Source organism: Octopus sinensis, linkage group LG1, assembly GCF_006345805.1.
Source record: "Octopus sinensis linkage group LG1, ASM634580v1, whole genome shotgun sequence".
In the NCBI taxonomy this organism is placed as follows: Eukaryota; Metazoa; Mollusca; class Cephalopoda; order Octopoda; family Octopodidae; genus Octopus; species Octopus sinensis.
The window spans coordinates 167,970,654-167,991,465 of NC_042997.1; the positions used below are offsets into that span (position 1 = coordinate 167,970,654).

At 34.9% G+C, this 20,812-nt stretch overlaps 1 protein-coding gene across 2 annotated transcripts in view; it reads right to left on the reverse strand.

Moving 5' to 3' along the window:
• Positions 1-4,428: 4,428 nt before the first annotated feature.
• The window catches only part of LOC115228918 (RNA helicase Mov10l1), a 36,266-nt gene continuing 19,882 nt past the window's right edge, over positions 4,429-20,812 (reverse strand). For both annotated transcript variants that reach the window (XM_029799398.2, XM_036506705.1), the window contains exons 10-21: positions 20,579-20,637; positions 19,208-19,441; positions 18,052-18,161; positions 15,794-15,871; positions 14,654-14,809; positions 13,586-13,651; positions 12,124-12,288; positions 10,741-10,914; positions 9,559-9,708; positions 8,918-9,025; positions 7,894-8,034; positions 4,429-5,827 (exon numbers count right to left, since the gene is read on the reverse strand). In XM_029799398.2, coding sequence (XP_029655258.2) covers positions 5,729-5,827; positions 7,894-8,034; positions 8,918-9,025; positions 9,559-9,708; positions 10,741-10,914; positions 12,124-12,288; positions 13,586-13,651; positions 14,654-14,809; positions 15,794-15,871; positions 18,052-18,161; positions 19,208-19,441; positions 20,579-20,637 — 1,540 coding nt within the window. In that variant the 3' untranslated portion in view covers positions 4,429-5,728. The remainder of the gene's footprint in view (positions 5,828-7,893; positions 8,035-8,917; positions 9,026-9,558; positions 9,709-10,740; positions 10,915-12,123; positions 12,289-13,585; positions 13,652-14,653; positions 14,810-15,793; positions 15,872-18,051; positions 18,162-19,207; positions 19,442-20,578; positions 20,638-20,812) is intronic.

The window sequence follows — 20,812 nt, forward strand, 5'->3', positions numbered from 1 at the left end:
GGCCGGGTTATACTGCTAGTATATATATATATATATATATATAAATAATATATATTTTACAAGCATAATATATATAGGTGCAAATGTGGCTGTGATAAGTTTACTTCCCAACCACATGGTTCCAGTTTCAGTCCCACTATGTAGCACCATGGGCAGGTGTCTTCTACTGTAGCCTCAAGCCAACGAAAGCCTTGAAGGATTTGAAAGGATGTGAAAGAAACCCATTGTGTATATATATATATGTGTGTGTATGTGCTTGTCCACTGTAACTATTTGATAATTAGTGTTGGCTTGTTTACATCTCTGTAACTTAGCAGTTCGGTAAGAGGCTGATACAATAAGTACCAGGCTTAAAAGAATAAATACTGGGGTCGATTTGTTCGACTTAAACCTTCAAGGCAGTGCCCCAGCCTAGCCACAGTCCAATGCCAGAAACAAGTAAAAGATAGTATTTTTGTATGGGATAACAAAAAGTCAGTGCATCAGACAATACTTTCTGAAATTGTTTTGCTCCTCTTACAAGGCCGCTAAAATATCATCTAGCAGGATCACATCGGACATTCAACAAATCAGGATAATGTAATTATTAGTTGGGTTATAATCAAATTTTAAAGAAATATAACAAAGTTAAAAACATAGAAAGGGGATCACTGAAAAAGACAAACAAAAACATGACAGGGCAGGATGTAAAGATTCAATGAAAGACAACAACAAACCACATTAAGTCAAAGAGGATAAATTCTTTTATATTCACATCTACAATATCGTTGATATAGGTTTATGTACAAGTCAAAATGGTGATGGTAATTGCATTAGTATTAACAGCAATAGTAACAATTTTAATAGATAATAGTAGTAGAAATAACATTAATAGTAGAAAGAATAGAGTTCCATGAAAACTTCAACACATGGTATTAACATACATTTCTAGATAACAGGAAAATACACCCAGTCTCCCATTTTTCTGCATCATCCTACATTTATTTCTCCTCTTCCATGTTATTTGTAATACATCTGTGCTCTATAATTCTAGCCATAAATACTTTATCATCAAATTAAACATTTTATATATATAATGAAGTTTAAAGTTTATTTTTAAAGCATGAGTCAAACAAAATTTAATTTTTATATATATATATATATATATATACACACACACACACACAATAGTATTGAAAAGAGAGAGAAAGCTCTACACTGCATTTGGTGGATATTGTTGATTAACAGTACTACCAATGGCATTTTGCAAGCACTGCACTTAAAAATACTGGTAGTCATGTCCATATTGGTAGTCTAATCCACAATGGATGCAACAACCAAGCATTCTTAAGTAGAGAACTTGAAAAATGTGAACTTTCCAAATGAAACCAGTGGTCGCACTGCTAATAAATAAAGCATCTAAAGTATTATAACTACAATATTGTTGCAACTACAAAATATTAAATATAATCACTAAGTTCAAAAGAAATATGAATTCTCAGATCACATCTCAGAATTTTATTTTAACTACATCAAATTAACATTAACCCTTTAACATTCAGATTACTCTGTCAACTGTAATGTTCATTTATTCACATTGGTTTGAATTAATTTTGCATTGTATCATTGCGTTGAGATTTCGATAACATGCCTTTACTTTTAGAATGACATTGTGGGGTTGGTGTGAGAAGCTGGATCTGTCCAGTTTGAACAGAAAACAAAGAATATTTAAGTTAGACATAGCCAATTTAAATGCTAAAGGGTTAAAAGGACATAGAACAATTTCATATCAACACAGCTGAGAGAATTTTTACTGTCATAATTCTCTTTTAGTGGTTTCAGTCATGCTTAGGCAAGGCCTTCAAAAGTTTTAGTCAATATCATCCCTAGTACATAGTCTGGTATTTCGTTGAATGGATATGTTCCTCTAAGTCTCTTGTAAAGATGTAAAAACTATAAGGTATTTACACCTGTATATATTAAGTGCCAGATTGATTCAGGTTCATGGAATTATTAGAGCATCAGATGAGATGCTTGGTGGTATTTATACAGCCCTCTGTATTCTGACAGCAACAACTATAATGACACTAGTCAAGCCCTTGCCTTCGCCTTAACTCTTCAGCCTTCATATAACCCAGTCAAAAATAATGTTTATTTAGTCATTGTTTTCAAATTAATCATGTGTTCTCTTGTTTTGAGATTTCAATGATATGGTTGTTTATTTGGGTCTGATACAGCTGGTTTAAATGCTAAGATGGGGAAACTTGCACATATGGCAAACTACTCTGTTGAGGCACTTTTCTAGTACAGAACCATGCCTTTACAAAATGGAGAGGTATTAGTCAACTCTAGGTTATAATAGAAGAGACATGCCCAAAGTGTTACGTAGTAACATTGCACTCAAGAAATGTAGACGCAAAGCAAACTTCTCAAACACACTCATGATTTTTACTATTATTAAATATTATAGAAGAAAATTCTATTATTAGATCAGAAATTGTTTTTGTTATAAATACATTGTTTATTGATGTAACTACATTTATAATAATAAATAAAACTACAATATATATATCTCATTATAACTGCAATATTTATATATCACAGCATCATTAGGACATTATAACAAAAAGTTTATATTTATAACTGCAACATATTTATTCAGCATAACAGTAAAAATAAAAAACAATTTAAAGTGAATGATGGAAGAGAGAGAGAAATATTGTAGAGATGAAGTGTTATTACAGACTATTTGGAGTGTTAAAGCTCAGCTTCTCACTATCTCCATATATATTCTTCACTAGCCAATATAATAGAAAGACATGAAAATAATTGTTACCATTCCACAGATTGTCTTGCTAATGTGTTGTTATCAGTATTTTTGTTCTCCTTACATTTAAGCTGAGGATGATATTTATCCTTAGATTTTGTTGAAAAAGAGAAATAGAATGTTTTTTTATAAACGTCCAGCAATCAATTTTATTTTTAGTACTTATAAATCATCAATGTGAAAAAAATATGAAATATATTGAAAAAAGATTTCCTTTTTTTTAATATATACATTAGCACAAAGCTACAGATCTGCAGAAGTATAGTGTAGTTGACTGAATTAACTCCAGTATATGTACAAGTATTTATATTATTAAAGTCTTCCACACTAGAATTTGAACTTGAACGCAGAGACACAAAACTAAATGCATATAAAATTTTACTTTTTCTGTCTCCCTGATTGAAATCCTGTTATGGCTGACTTGCCTCTTCATTTCTGCTTCACTAAAAAGTTTCTAACACTGGCACAAAGCCAGAAATTTAAGGAGGGCTATAGCTGACTGAATTCCCCCAAAAGGGGATGCAGGGTAAGAATAAATTTTGGTGAGATTTGAACATAAATGACCATAACTAAACAGAGCAAGGTATTCTTATCCAGTAATAATGATTCAACTTTCTTACATAGATACAAGACCACAAATCTGGTGGAGTTAGTCAATGACACTAACTCCAATAATGGACTGATATATTTTATCAATCCCAGAAGAATGAGAGGTAAAGTTAACATTGGTGGGATTTAAACTCAGAACATATAGAACTATTTCAAAGCATTTTGTTTGATGCTCTAACAATTCCACCAATTCACCTCATAACAATAATAATTTATTATATAAGCACAATTTATTATTTAAGCACAAAGCTACAAATTTATAGGGAGGAAGATAAGACAGTTATATCTCTCACAAACAGGAATAAAAACTCAAGTCACAGAACGTGCTGGACAGCAACTCTATTTGCATAGAGAATACATAATAATAATAGTTCCTAATTTAGGCATAAGGCAAGAAATTTTGAGAGGTATGGGCTAGTTCATATTGTATTTTATCAACCCTGGAGGGATGAACGATACAGTTGATCTCAGTGGGATTTGAACTGAGTGTAAGGAGCTGGAACAAATACCGCAAGGCACTTTTTCCAATGCTCTAATGATTCTACCAGCTTGACACCCTGAAGACTGTTCCTAAAATAAGCACAAGGCTTGGAATTTGTGAGAAGCATGGTTAGTCAGTTAAATTAATCACAGTATTTGACTGATACTTTATTTTGCCAAACATGGAATACAAAGCTGACATCAGGGAGATTTGAACTCAATAGATGAACAGACAGAATGAATACCATAAGGCATATTTGTGCGATGCTTTAATAATTCTGCCAATTTACCAAAATAATAATAATTTTTGTTTCTAAGTACAAAGCTACAAATTAATAAGGGAGAAGAATGGGATGTTAAAGCAGTTCTAGTTCTCACAAGAGCATTACCAAACTAACTGAAGTAAAACTGCTTTAAACAAGAATAAACCAAGTCACAGAATAGATGAGAGCTCAATAATAATAATTTCTCACATTTGTCCAAGGCCACATATATATAAGGGAGTACGTACATATATATAAGGGAGTAAGTACATATATATAAGGGAGTAAGTAATCTATCAGTTCAATTCATGAATACCTTTAGTTCCTCTTTATTTTCATTAATCTAAGTGAGGACTTTTACACTGGAAAATTGTAATCATCTGAATTAAAATCAGTTTACCAATGGTATTTATTTTATCAATCCCAGAAAAATATAAAAGGTGGAGTCAGCTACAAGATCTGAATTTGAAGTCAAAGAAGATGAAAAAGAGAAAAAAATTATAGTGTAGTGAATGAAATGTAAGGTTCATGCTTTAGTCATGAGCAATAATGGTAATAAGAAATCAATTTTAATTAGGAGCTGAAGCAAGTTCACAGAAACTACACCAGGTAGTTGCTTCTTGTGTTAGGGTACTTGTCATACTAATGTAGGTGGTGATGATATCATAAATGAGAACATGACTATGAAACCCTATGGGGAAAGAAATTGGGTGCATTGTTCATACTGTTCCAACAGAACATTAGCAGCCATTCATTCATCTTCTATCTGTTCTACTACACACACCACACAATAATAACTTTACATATTGGCAAAGGGCCAAAAATTTGTAGGTGTGTTGAAAAGTTGACTGAGTTAACTCTAGGATATTAATGTTATCTATTCTGTTAATAACAATTAAGATAATAATTTCAATTGATTAAGCTCAGGATGACCAGCTTTTGGAGGCACAGTGTACAATTAATTGATCAGGCCTCAACATATCCAGTATGAGCTTCTGGTATCAATCTCTCTAGGATGAAATGCAAAACAAACTAAAAAAAAGATTTAAACCCAAAACAAAAATGGACAAAATTACAAAACAAAATTCTCTAAGGTGCTTTAGGCAGAGAGGTCTGATGCATCAGAGGTCTCTACCCAAATCATACCCCATAAAAATCATAATATAAACTTAGCATCAGTTTCAGAGTTTTCACTAACAAGATGTTTATTGATTCAGGAGAAATGAGAAATGGAGGGTGTGAAAATATGGAGATGGAATTGTGTGCTAAACCAGTTGTAGAAAATAGTCATTTGTTTCAAGTGAGCAAGAAGGCAGATTTAGGGGGGGGGGGGACTCAGGAGCAACTAGGGTGTCGGCTCACTGGTTACTTATAAATAAAATCAATCTTCTATTTACTGTTTGTGTACAAGTGTTTATGTATTATCACAGACCAGTGCATTTCATTCCAGCTGTTTTAGAAACACTCTATTACTTCACAAGGTTTTGTTGTGTATATTTATGCATTTCTGTATGTATGTGTGCAACAAAGAAAGTTTCTGAGGTTGACGAACAGGAGGGAGGAAAAATTGTCAAGAATCACAAGCGGCAGTCACTTTCTCGGGAAGTTCACAGCCAACGTAAGCATCATTCTCTACACAGTACTTCAATAATGTTAACCAATAGAAATCCTGGAAAATAAACAAAAAATTTAAATAAATTACAACATTAACAATTTCTAATGCAAGTACAAGGTTATTCTATCCCCACCTCCCTATGAGAAAATATCTGATTGATTACTTTGGACCTAAATTTTTACTATCTACTGTATTATTCCTATAGAATAGGCACTGGCTGTTATTGTGGTACAAAGGGATGAAAAGTAATATGGAGTTAAGTGAATATCAACATTTTCAATAATATTATTCCAGCTCTCTCACCAACACAAACTAGCAACCTTTTGAATTAAATTACCCAAACCCTCTCAGTCTAGAAAGGTTCTTCACTTAAAAATGAACATAACAGTGCAATATTACTATCTCTGAGTTTCCACTTAAATGTTGTGGCCATCAGGTAAGAACTGTTTTGTAATTATATAATTATAAAATCTTTAGTTCTGAACAAATTCTAAAATTAACATGTATTGAATACCGAGTGAAGTAATATATCTACATAATAAGACACAAGAAGTTTTAAAATACTCTCCTCTTGCTGTATTCATATGTTTGTCTGTGTATTTAAACAAAACCAAATCTTAACAAGTGTGATTCTGTGAAACTCCTCCACTGTCTAATCTTTACAATCAGGCATCAACCTACAAAACTTCAAGCTGAACATCGGTTGAATCAAATGTAGCAATCTTGGAAGGCTAGCAATTGATACAAGCACTGTCTCACTTTCTTGGACAAGCTAAACTAAAATATTTACAGTAGTGGGGTATAGTTAATAAAATCAACTACAGTATATTACTGGTAACTGAGGAAGCTTCTATATGGTGGCTCAATCTGCTAAAAACGGGAACCAAAACAACCCCAAATTAAATGCTACTACTTTGTATAATCTTAGACATACTGTATTTAAAAATAGTTTCAGCTTGATTAGGGTGAATGTTGATAATGCCATATACCAGCTGTTATTGTGGTACAAAGAGATAAAAGTAATATGGAGTAAAGTGAATATCAACATTTTCAATAACACTATTCCAGTCTTATCACTTGCATTTTTTTACATCAAAAAATAAAAATTCAGAAACATGCAATTTCATGGGTTGGTAAGCATACTCTGTTCAATGTTGGTCAAATAACCATCAAATTGTTCTCTATTTTAATGTTGAACAATAACCCTTCTTTCTACACGACTATACCAACATCAGCTTCAAACTGTTTTGTTGCACTACTCTCATTAAGAACATGGCTTAGTGGTTAGGGTGCTGCACTCACAATCATAAAAGTGTAGTTTAAATTCCTGGACCAGGTGTGTTGTGTTCTTGAGCAAAACACTCCATTTCATGTGGTTCCAATCCACTGAATAGTAAATGAGTCCCAGTAATAGCTGGGAAGTTAACCCTGTGATAGACCAGCATTCTATTCTATTCAGTGGGGAGTGTTGTAATTTCAGTCACAACTATGCCATTGAAAGCCAAGTCAAACTCTGACCGTATTAGTGTTAGGTCTCGTGACAGACCTACATACACTTCCATTATTGATTCATTCATCACATCACTGCAACAAATTAAGTAAGTCTTTGTCCACAACTACATCATTCCAGGACATCCTAACACATGTTGATTTTACAAATATATAACAGTGTATTACTTCTGCATATAATTTGACAAAGGAGGATACGGCTTTCAGTTTGAGTTTTGATTGTGAATAAGAGTTGCATGTTAGAGAAGTACATCATTAAGAGCTATAGTTTTCCATTTATTCATTGCAGCATACACAGGACTTTTTCCTATTGCTAACAATACAACTTTTAAGGAATATAACTTGCTTTCAGCTATGGAGATGCCAATAAATACAGATATGGGCTTTGCTCAGACACACAGGTCAATGACTAGAATAAAATTTAAAGTTTAAACTCATTACTATGTGTTCCACACCATAACCTCAGCCATTTACTTACACTAATATCCTCCTCACCATAAAAAAAATACATTCCCTAAATTCTCAAATCTAAGAGAACTCTGTCAAGTTACTGGAGATTCACAAGAGTACAACTAATTATGATATAATAAGAAATCCTTGTGTTTACTTACATGCATCAAGACATAGGGGTTGCCTACAATTATGAGCAGTGCTTGAGCACGGGTTATGCACACATTGAAACGCTTGGGGTTGCAAAGGAAACCCAAAATGTGGCGCTGATCAAAGTTCATTAGTTCTTCATTGGTACGAACCTATGAGGGAATAAAAGTAATTAGAAAGTTGGAATCAAATTCAAAAGCAAAAGATGAGATGTATGATGACGGAGCCTTCACATGGCTGCTCAATCTGTTAGAAATAGCAGTCAAACACTTAAATCACACCCTAAAGAGAGACATTAAATAGTATAATCCTATAAACCACTAAAAACTAGGGATGTCATGATTGAGGTGCTTTTTCTCATGTTTCCTTCCTTGAGGTTGACCTGGAGTTAAACAACAATACAACAACCATCACATGGACTAAACATGAAAGCCTCTATATAGCCACCTGACCTGCTAGAAATAGCAGTCAAATCTCCCAGATAGAACACAATGTACTTCTATATACCCCTAAAAGGACAGACTGGTTATAGCAAGAATGTCTCAGATGATAAGTTTGCTTATTAAAGGATGAGTTGGGGCTAAAACAATATCTACCACCACCATTCATATTTTATCCTCTAAATTTGCCAAATTTTTATTATGCTTATCAGAAAAATTACTGGAGTTATATTTTTCAAGCAAATCAATCCAAAAATAGGAGTAAATATTAAAAAGAAGTGGTTAGTCCATGAAACAATAATCTTATAGTCATCTCTTTTACATAGAAAATGTTTTTAATGTCAGGTCTCTATCTCAGCTTTTCTTATAAGTTAACATTACACATCCAAAAGGCAACATAAAATATTTTTCTCCACCCATTGTAAACCCTCTGCACTTATTGCTCATGGCCCTCTGCCATACAATATCACACTCCTTAGATTTCACATACTTGAAACTTCAACAACCCAACTATCACTAACTGTCTTTGGTAAAAAATTATCTCAGTTAGGTAACAGAATTTCAAGCGACCTGTAATAGCATCAGTAATACTTACTGCTGAAACTATTATTGCCTTCCTTTCTTGGCCTTGGAACTCTTCAACAGAACCAACTTTTACAACATCTCGGCCAAGGTGGGACAATAACATACGAATCTTCTCTACCTGTAATAGCAACAAAAAGATCACTACAGTAATTCTATGGTTAATTGTAGAAGATAAAACAAACAACAAAAACTATGAAAATATAAAAAAAAAACAAAAAGCAAAATTCAAATACAACCACCCACACAGCACTCCACCCAACACACAACCCAGATGGTACTCCACCCAAAATATAGCTCACAAAGCAATCCACCCAACAGATATACCTGACATATCTAATAACATATCAGAAACTATAACAGTATCTTCCTACCCCTGATGGAAGTGTGCCATATCCAGTTAGCTGGATATGTGTGCCACTCGTGAAGATTTTGGTGATAATGTACATCTAACAGAATTCACAAGAACTAGAACAGCTTTAATAACTTACATACATTGAAAAGCAATTTATTCTAAGTCATTCTGGTTTATATATTAGGGAAGTGAACAAGAATACACCTGCTTTGACAAGGTCATCCTGCAAAAGCAGTAATACAAACAGTTGCCAGACTTTCAATGCTAACAGTTATAAATTAAAAATTCCAACTACATACCTGTTTTCTATAAGGAGTAATAATACCAATATCTTCTTCAACCAAATAAGAGCTGTAATCAGCTAAAAGGCCCTGCAAATATCTCACTACTTGTACAGTCTCAAAAGGATTAAACCATGAAGGACAGTTGCCTTCCCTCAGATCTTCACCCTAAAAATATAAAAATAAAGTATTAGGTAAAGCTGAAGCTGAAAGAATTCGTAAATTCTTCAAAGAATCAGATTAAGCAATTATATTAGTTTACCAATTTAATAAAACAAGTTCAAACAGTAGAGCAGATTACTTGATGTGTATCAACAAATTAAAAACAGCAGTGTTGAGTAAAGATTTTCTCAAAGGGTAGAATTACCTTGTGGAAGAAAAATTTTTAGCTATTTCAGAACACACACATGCTTATGTCCACTACAAAGTGTCAAAACTTTTCAATACACTGACAGAATTCCACTGTAGATTATTTATCTCTTTTATACATCATAAGACCTCAAAGCATACTTTTATATCCAGACATAGTTTTTTCAATTTATATTGCCATCTGTACCCTGGTCTTCGCTCTATGGAAAAACAGGATTACTCAATCTTTTCCCCTTAAAAACTGCATCTCTCTAGAATTTCCACCCTGTCTCAATACTACTTTCAACCATTAACAATGAAAATATCCAAACTAAGAAGTGACTATTTAATGTTAATCTATTGTAAGTATAAGGCTATAAATATTACCTTTCCTCCCACTTCTCAAAAATAAGAAAATGTACAGCTAAATTTTAGGATCTTACTAATATTTAATGTATCAATCCCCAGTTGGTGAAACAAAAGTCAACTCTGGTAGAATTTTTAACTCAAAATAGGTTATTACCAAAACTACACCCAGTATCTAAGAAGCACAAAATGTCTTGTCATCTCTTCTACATACATTTTTATTGTTTTGCATCTTATTTTAGTAAGGAATGGTTACAGGAGCAATTATTTTTACAGTTAAATGTCTTACCAAACTAGAACTTGACTAATTAATAGAGAAAATGAAGTTGAGAATTATGTACCTTGCTCTGAGGGTAATGTTTGAACTTATGGACACTTGATTAGAAGTCTAAAACCTAAATCTCAGCTGCTGGGTCTCTTTATTTCCGGTTATTAACTCTACACTCACAAATAAGTATGAAATAAATTCAATAAAAAAATACTTACCCGAATTCCATGAAAAAGTATTGGCACCGTCTTGTTGGGTAACGACTTCCATCCACAGAGGCTGTGGGTAAGTGTTTTCTCTGCTTTCACCTCCAGTTCATTGGCATAGAATAGAACTGATGGTAGCTGCAGCAAAGCAGGATGGGAACGATAGTTGTATATAAGCTTCGTCACCTACAATGAAAATGATGTTAATGAGACTATGCTACAGAAGCAAGGCCCTCATGGACCTCTTTCATTTAGAAATTATATTTTAAAAACTTCTAGTAGTCCTAAAATTTTTTACACCATAACTAAGTAAGTACACAGAGCAAATTTAAGATGAAATTTCATCATCTATCTTTTTATCTTAGTGTAATCTTGATATATTGACACCATAGTATGGAACTGGCCCCACAGAACAAACTATAATTGTATCAGGTTAGTTTTACTTGTGACTTGAATCACATGTTTGTGCTTATGAGACATGCAGCACCAGTCCAACCATGAAATCCCTGGCCTAACATACCTCCCAGGTCTTGGATACTTTAAGTGGGGTTACTTCTGTTGCAAGCATTTGGATCCCTTATCTTCCCATACTTTTTCTTTTGTTGATATTATCCTACAGATGTTCAGGAAGGACATTAGCAATATATTTCTCAATAGCTTTCCCAGACTAGTGAGACAGATGTACTCAGTAACCAACAAAGATAATGAGCCCTACCCTTCCTCCCTGACTAACTCCTTAAAAAACAAAGCCACATATACAATCAGGATTAAACATGATCCCAGTCACATATAACCCAATCAAATTCATCCTCTTAAACAGACAGCCCAAATCCAAAACAATCACTCGCACAATCATGTGTTTTTGAACAATAATAACCATTAACCCAAATATGAGTCACTGATTCTGAGCCAATGTAACACCTTCCAAATTACATACTTCCAGTTCAAACATCTGCTATTCACATTTATCTCAAATATACAGGCTAACCTAGTTCTAATAGCACAAACACAGAACATTTGTGGACACAAAGTTTTCCAATCTGGAGCTCTTGGTCCTTACCCACACATAAGAAAAAAAAACATTGTAAGTTAGATTGTTAGTTCTAACCATGACTGAATTATTTCCTATCCTTCGTATTCAATTTATATACATCTGCACAAACCAAAGTCTATATTGTTTCTATTCAGAAAGTTTCAGCACCACCTTTCATCAAAACATGGGTTGGATGGGTTTAAACTCAACAGCTACCAATTTTACAGATTACAAAATAGACAAGCAGAGTAAAATGTCTTGTTCAAGAATATGAAACTCTCCTTGGAAACTAACACTTTACTTCTTCATCAAGACATTGCCTTTAGTAAACTGAACAGTAATATACCAAACCATATACTCACCAACATTGGATCAAAGTATCCAGAAGTGACAAATTTGGTTTCATCTCTGGAATAAAGTTCTAGTCCCATGAGTCTTTCTAAAAAGGAAAGTTCTAAACCATGAGATTTGGCATGAGGAGAATGCAGGATAGGACCAAGTTGCTCTGGATCTCCAGAAAGAATAGTCTGAAAAATAAAATCAAAGCACAAAATGGAAATTGCAGATGTGTTACCAGTGCCGGTGGCATGTCGAAACTCTACTTGTGAAGACCTGTTGAGGCAAGTGAGGATCAGAATCGAAATCGATCAATGGAAATTGCAGATGTGTTACCAGTGCCGGTGGCATGTAAGAGAACCTTCCGTTTCACAACCGTTGCCAGCACCGCCCCGACTGGCCTCGTGCCGATGGCACGTAAAAAGCACCATCCGTTCGTGTCCGTTGCCAGCCTCGCCTGGCCCTCGTGCCGGTGGCACATAAAAAGCACCATCCGTTCGTGGCCGTTTGCCAGCTCTGTCTGGCACCTGTGCGGGTGGCACGTAAAAAGCACCCACTACACTCTCGGAGTGGTTGGCGTTAGGAAGGGCATCCAGCCGTAGAAACACTGCCAGATTTGACTGGGCCTGATGAAGCCTTCTGGCTTCACAGACCCCAGTAGAACCGTCCAACCCATGCTAGCATGGAAAACGGACGCTAAACGATGATGATGATGAAAACTCTCAATAATCACTTTAGCTTGAATAGAAAGCTAAAATAATTATAGATTAATAGTCATTTTTCCAGATTGTCAATATTTGGACAGTTCTTCAGACATATATCTTGCAACACTTTCTCACTCACAATACAGTATCCATTCACATTTTTAGCCCATAAAGTCGCCAGATATTTAGTTTTGTCATTTCAATTACACACATCTCTCATGATCACATCAAATAACCAATCAATCATGCTCGTCATTACAAAGAAAAGTTGTGATAAACACTTTTTTTTGTTTCAGTCATTAGACTGTGACTATACTAGAGGTTTTAGTTGATTATGTCAACCCCAGTACTGTCTAATGCTTATCTTTGATCAACCTCAAAAGGATGAAAGGCAAAGTCAACTTAGATGAGTACGGACAGAAATCAAATACCACAAGGTATTTTTATATCCAACTAACAGCCATATTTGATTATTTGACATGAAAGTTGTGGCTCAGATATGTTTTGTTAAATCTCAGTATTCTAATTAAAGCTATAAAAAAAGAATTTAAGAAGCTTACATGAATAACTAATATTACATAATAAATAACTTTGGTATATGTAATTAGGTATATATAACAGCAAGAAAAAGCTAACTTGTAGTTTTCAATATCTAAATATTTGAAAACAAATTCTGCCTTGTAGTCAATCAATCAGCCCTAAACTATTTTCACTGGTTCAACATAAACCAAAAACCCTTAAATTGTTTCTATGACTGCTATACAGTCAACTAATCACCACTCACCTGTCCATCTGTTCCAGCTACAAGTCCAACTGGTATTAAACATTCTGGTTCTGTTGCTTGTCCAGCCTAGTAAAAGAAAGAAACAAAGGAGTTATTGCAAAACTATATCTAATGAAACAGATTTTCAATCCAGTTTTCTATGCTAGTATAGGAGGATGTAAATTTTGATATTTCCTTGTGAATTATTAGGGTTGATATTCTTACAAAGAGTCAAAGCTGATTGAATGCTGGACAACTGTGTGGTATTGTGTCCATGACCAAGATGGTTAACTGTTGACAGACCACTCCACTTAGCTCTAGCTGGAATGATTCATTATTATATATAGAACAGTAAAATTAATGAGTATTTCATTGAGCTCACATCCTTCTATGAAATGGTATTACTGAAGCATCAATGCAGTAAATTTAACCACTACCATTCCTGAGTAGAGTCAACATGTTTTACAGTTGGATATTCCTACTACTAGCTTCAACAAATTTCAGCTCAGCAACTTTGAAGTGAGAGCATGTGTTTATCTGAAGGAAATAATATGACTGAAGCAAGATTTGACTAATCGTGACTAATCAGTGAGCTAGCTAACCTACAGCCTCTAACCATCCATCATAAACAATACTCGTTCCTCAATGAATACTTTGTTACAATTTGTAGAATAACATCTTCACTTAATTGTTTTGGTATAGAAACCATCTTTTAATTTTAGACTTAAAAGATTAGATGTCAGGAATGTCATCTAGTTACAAAAATTAAATGCTTGTACTTTATATTCATGAAAATGTATCATCTCTTCACAAGTCATTGGGTCCCTAAGGATCATTTTCAAGGCAGTATCAGGAGAATAAGTCAGCCATCCCTTTGCAGGCTTCTGACAACAACCAGAAATCCTATGTACAAGTTATAAGTAAAATGAAATGAAACAGCTCAATTAAAAAGTGAATAATCATCTCCTGACTTGGCCTAACAGGAGCTTTTTACCATTCTATTGCACATATACAGTAAAACTACAGTTTAACTCATACAAAAACAGAATCTTAAAAGAATTAGAGATAAAAAAAGAGAAAAGCTCTCACCTCATCAATAAAAACATGAGTAAAATGACCAGGCTTTAATCCATAAGTATACAAAATGCCAGAATTCACACAAGTAGAGATAATAATTCGATAATGTACAACAATATCAAGATTGTTTCCAGAAGAACAATATGGCCGAATTTTATCTGGTATATTCTGGAAAAGAGAGAAAATAGGCACCATTAATGATTCATGTTTATTTTACAATCTGATAATTAAGGTTAACAAAACACCAAGAATACCAAAAAAGTTTTATTGTGATCTAGACACTATCCTGCACTCTATAGGTTTTAATTTGCTAGGTAACTATCTTTAGCTACTATAGAAATGCTACAAATTGGAAAAATTTAAGAGCTAAAACTTTTTAATATTACCATTCTCAGTATTGTGTCATGGCAGATGCTTCACCCTTTCATTCAAATCACTTCAAACTGTATTTGCCAATGTAAAACTTCCATTATCCATAAACAGATCGCTAGTCTACTTACATTGTTGTTAGAGGTTCTTTAGTCCAAATAACTTTGATGCAAGTAAATCTATATCATTTCCATATAGATGCAACTGTAGTCATTCCTTAAAACATCAAACGAAGCGCTTACCAAGTTTTAGTGTGATAACATTTCCTAGCTCTAGACACCATGTGTCTAGAGTTTGGAAATATCACATGGTAATTACAGTACACAACTCTAAAATACAAATATAACACTTGCCTACAAGCTTTACAAAATATATACTTTACCCCATCTAAAAGGACCCAACACTTTACAGAACATTGAAAGAGTCTCTATGAAGTTGCAATTTCACTTATAACAATGGCCAATCACACCCTAACATCTTAAAAAAGGAAGGGTACATTGGACAATGATATGCAATACATTGATATACAATAGAAAACAGAGAAGTGACAATTGAAATCCCTTTGGTCATAGGTATGCTTGATCAGAAGTTGAGCAACTGAACACCTTAGTTTGTACAGACCACTGACCCCAACCTTGCAAGATACATGCATACCTTACTTTAACAAAGTCTAAAGTCAATTCTAGACTGCTCACTATAAATGAATCTCACTTAAAGGCTCCTCTCCAGACACCATTTCATCCATTTTCAGCAATCCTAATTTGTAATTTAGTAGTTACTTACATCTTCATTCCTCTGGAAAGCATTCAGCCGTACCATGTCAGTTAACTTCAAAACACCACTTTTGTGAAGCCTTTCAGCCTGCAAGAGAAATATTGATTAGCAACAGGTTAATAGCAATAACTTGTTCAAACTGTACAGACTGTTAGGAAAAGCACACTATTGCAGCTAACACCAAAGAGGAAAGAATTACATTAGTTTGATAATTCCTAGCAAAACTAAATATTCTGAGATTTCTTCATTTTACATTAGCTTTCTATGCTGGTATAGGTTGTACGAGTCATCATAGTCCAAATCATTTCTAATTCAGCGTCACTGCCCTCCCAGGAAGATCAGAGGACCTTATCTCACTTGTACATTTTATTTTTGGTTTGGTTTCTACGACTGGCGTCGGTGGCACGTGTAAAAAGATTTGAGCAAGGTCATTGCCAGTACCGTCTGACTGGCCCCCATGCAGATGGCACATAAAAAGCACCCACAACACTCTCGGAATGGTTGGCGTTAGGAAGGGCATCCAGCTGTAGAAACTCTGCCAGATCAAGACTGGAGCCTGGTGCAGCCATCTGGTTGGCAGCCCTCAGTCAAAACCGTCCAACCCATGCTAGCATGGAAAATAGATGTTAAACGATGATGATGATACTCTGCATAATACCAACCATTTTACGGAGTGTATAGAGTACATTTTACCATGGCACCAGCACACAGGAGATTATCATGTCCTTGATATCACTACAAGGTCCCCTCAGTCCAATGACTTCATTATCCATTTGCCAACTGCTTTCCAAAATATACTCACTGCATTTTTATTGTGGCATCAGGACTAGTGAGATTGTTTTGTATCCCATATAACTAAAGAGTTATTTTTTCATAACCAAGACAATAAATAGAAGAGAGGGCAATGACAAAAGAACTAAGATGGGTAAAAGAATAAGAGTGTGACGGTAGAAACAGAATAATGGTTAGAAATAGAGGTGGACAATGTTAAGAGAAAGTGATACATGTGAATAGCAAATGGTTTCAGGAAGAGGAGTGATGACTGACAGAACAGAATATTCAATGCAACCCTTTATACAGAGTCCCAATGATAGGTAAGAGAGATAGAGTGTGTAATAAGAATGGTGATGGAGGGTATTGTGTAGGAATAGGTTCGATACCATCCCTCATTACAAGAGTGACATGGTGCAGTGAATAGGAAAGAGGCTGACTATCAGAGAGATAAGAGGATCAAGCAGCATGGAACAGGAGATCCACTGCCATCCTTAGTTGTACAGGGAGCATAATAGTGTGAATAGAAGAACATGAGTAAAGAGCGGGAAGAGGGTATCAAAGAGACAGCTGAGGCAGCAGGCATAAACTTAACAGAGAAATACAGGGTAAGAGAATTAAAAGTTAGATTATATGCCTCAGCTTTCATTATTACCACTATTTTTAACATTTGTTTTGTTATGCTTGCACTAACAGGTGATTGATGGAAGAACTTGGTAGCTGGCATGTAATCATTGCAGTGTAGGTGTGTTGTATGGGGCTGCAGTGTGACTATCTATATATATATCATATAGTTTTGACGTTCTACAGTTGTTCTGAGAGACAAAACTAGCTATATGAGCAAGGTGTTCTAACAAGAGATACATATGAACAGGATGTTTACAAATGGGCGCAGGAGTGGCTGTGTGGTAAGTAGCTTGCATACCAACCACATGGTTCCGGGTTCAGTCCCACTGTATGGCACCTTGGGCAAGTGTCTTCTACTATAGCCTCGAGTGACCAAAGCCTTGAGTGGATTTGGTAGATGGAAACTGAGAGAAGCCTGTCATATCATTGGGTGTGTGTGTGTGTGTGTATGTTTGTGTGTCTGTGTTTGTCCTCCCAACATCTCTTGACAATCAATGGTGGTGTGTTTACGTCCCTGTAACTTAGTGGTTCGGCATAAGAGACCGATGGAATAAGTACTAGGATTACAAAGAATAAGCCCTTGGGTCGATTTGCTTGACTAAAGGTGGTGCTCCAGCATGGCCACGGTCAAATGACTGAAACAAGTAAAAGAGTAAATATTTACTGACAGAAAGTGAGCATAAAATCATAATTTCTATGATAGCTAATGATCTCTGTTGCAGATAACAGAACAGAGTTAACCCTATATCAAAGCAGAAAAACATTATGCTAGTATCATATTATATCTGAGAACAAATCATATTATAAAAGCAATGGAGACATAGTATTCAATATGAAAACAAATCCTCTACCTAAAAAATACCACTTACCAGGAGGTCAGCAGCACTATTGGATGGTGCACAAGCCAGAATACGACTGCCAGGAAGTTTGGTTAAGATTTGAAGGATAGTTTCAACAAGAGTTATTGTCTTCCCAGTACCTACAAAGAACAAAATTTGATATATTTAAACAAATAAATACTGCTCTCTTTGTAAAGCCAGACACATTGTTCCCAAGTGACAAAATCAAAACAATAACATCAACTATAGGAAGAACAGTCTAAAATAAAAGCAACTATATAAAGAAATAAGAAATGTATGTTAAGCCAATCTTTGATTCTATTACAAAAGACACAGCCTAATAGAACAAAACAAAATCCTTGTGTATCTAAATTTGCATCTTTGCAAGCAAAAAGTAGCCATAACTGAAAACAGTCAAGCATCTCAAGTCTAAATAATGTGGGCTTTGCTTTTGTTAATGGTTTCTAATCTAAAAGAAATGCCATAATGAAATAATAAAAATCATAATGTTCTCAATGTTGTTAGTAATATTAGTTAACTGATGGAGCTGATCCAGGGAATATTTGCGTAGAAAAAAGAACTATACTGACTCTTTATAGAAAGCACTTATTCTCAAGCCAGCTAAAGTACTGTTCCTAGATTTAATTTCATACAACATACCCACACTAGTAGAAGCTCATTGGTTAACTGGAAATGAGTCAAGTCATCTGAAAATTGCTTCTCTCCTCTGACTTCACGAAAAGCAAAAAGAAAACTATATATAAAATCATTAACATACAAAAGATGTGCAAAATGAACACAATATTACTTCACTACACTAGAAGTACTATTATCGGTGTCAGATACCAACTAAATACAGCAACAAACTTGGTCTTCATGTACACATTCACTTCTCAATGGTCTCTCCAACACTACAGATGATCTTCAAGGAATAGAGAAATGTGTTTATGTGTTTTATTTTCAAATCTGCTGTGCAACATACCAGATATATCAACAGTCTATTTGGGAGAACAGAAGTGAGCTGTGATCCCAAATCTCGTAATCTACCAAATACTAGCATGCAGCCTACAATTGTAGCGAGAACAATTGTAGTACATCAACCTAGAGGCTGAATTCAATAAAATAGAGTACATGAGCACGTAGAGACAGAAACATAAACAAGGTTTAATGAAATTCAAAATTTTACCTGGTGGTCCAAACAAAATATAAGGCATCGGGCGACACTGGCCAAGAAGAATCCGTTTGACCGCAGACATTTGCCTGTCATTGAGTTGTCTGTTAAAAAACTGCAGAGTGAGTTGAGAAGAAATATCCACTCGAGAAGCTGATTTGGTTGGGGTCAAATAACTTGACTCAGTAGCTTGGTCTGATGATGGATTGTACAGTGGTGGTTGATTTTCAACAGTTGTAGGAAACAGCACTGAAAGAGGAAACAAGATGAGTTTCAGGTTCAAGATCTACCAATGATTAATGTGGAGGCACATGGCCTAGTGGTTAGAGCAGCGGACTCGCGGTCTAGGGATCGTGGGTTCGACTCTCAGACAGGGTGATGTGTGTGTTTATGAGCGAAACACCTAAGCTCCATGCGGCTCCGGCAGAAGATAATGGCGAACTTCTGGTGCCTCTTTCGCCACAACTTTCTCTCACTCTTTCCTCCTGCATCTTGCAGCTCACCTGCGACGGACCGGCGTCCCATCCAGTTTGGGAACCTATACGCCAAGGAAACCGGCCCTTATGAGCCAGGCATGGCTCCAGAAGGATTGATTAATGTACAATCACTTTCATGCAAGTTACATTACTTGTTACTTTTTATCTGGCAAAGCAATAAGTATTACTACTAGTTGGAAGGTAGGAAGTCAATTTTGAAAATAAAAACACTTGCAACATAACTTAAGCATTAATGAAAGAAAAAAGCAATAATAATGAATATAAAACATTCAGTCTGATATCTGCAACCTTCTTGGAGACCACATGTGATAAGGCATGTCCTCAATCTCGTGTGGAGCACATCCACAATATCTTGTGAACCATTTCTTGGAACCCACATGATAATGACAAAATACACCTACATCCACATGTGGGCCACATATGACAAGGAACACCAGCTCTTGTGGAGCACACATAAAGCATATCTATAACCTCGAGGGCCACATGTGACATGACATCCATAGCTCCCCCACACACATACTATCCCTTCATTATGCATTGTATCTAGATGTCAGAGTACACTTGAGACTATCCTATTTTAATCTTAAGCTGTTTAAAGACCCCTCTTACTGGATAAAATACAACTCTATTGCAAGTTTAATCTGCCAAATAATTTGAACTCAATGTTGTACTATTATAAAATGCTCTTGCTGATTACAGCAGTAACTAGTTTTTACATAGTACCTCAGATGCATAAGGCTGCAACAAGTGCAACACCAATAATGGTACATGAGCCATTTATAAACTCTTGTAACTCAGTTGGAAATAATTCTTAGAAGTAAAAATTGTACAAATAATTTCTTTTATAATTTTGTTATTAAAAAATAAACAAAAATATTAACATATTTACCATTTCTTCCAAGATTAGGGGCATACTCAGCAGCTTGGTGAAATCGTCTTAAAGGAGTCCTGTAACACAACAACAAAAACAATCTCTTTCAATATAGAAGAAATTTTAACTGAAGTCTTAAATATTTGCTGATGTGATTCATCCTCCTCGTCATTGCTTTAACATTTGTTTTTAATAATTGACATGGGTTGGATGACTCAGTTATTTAGCCTATCACCACTCAAAGTCCTTTGC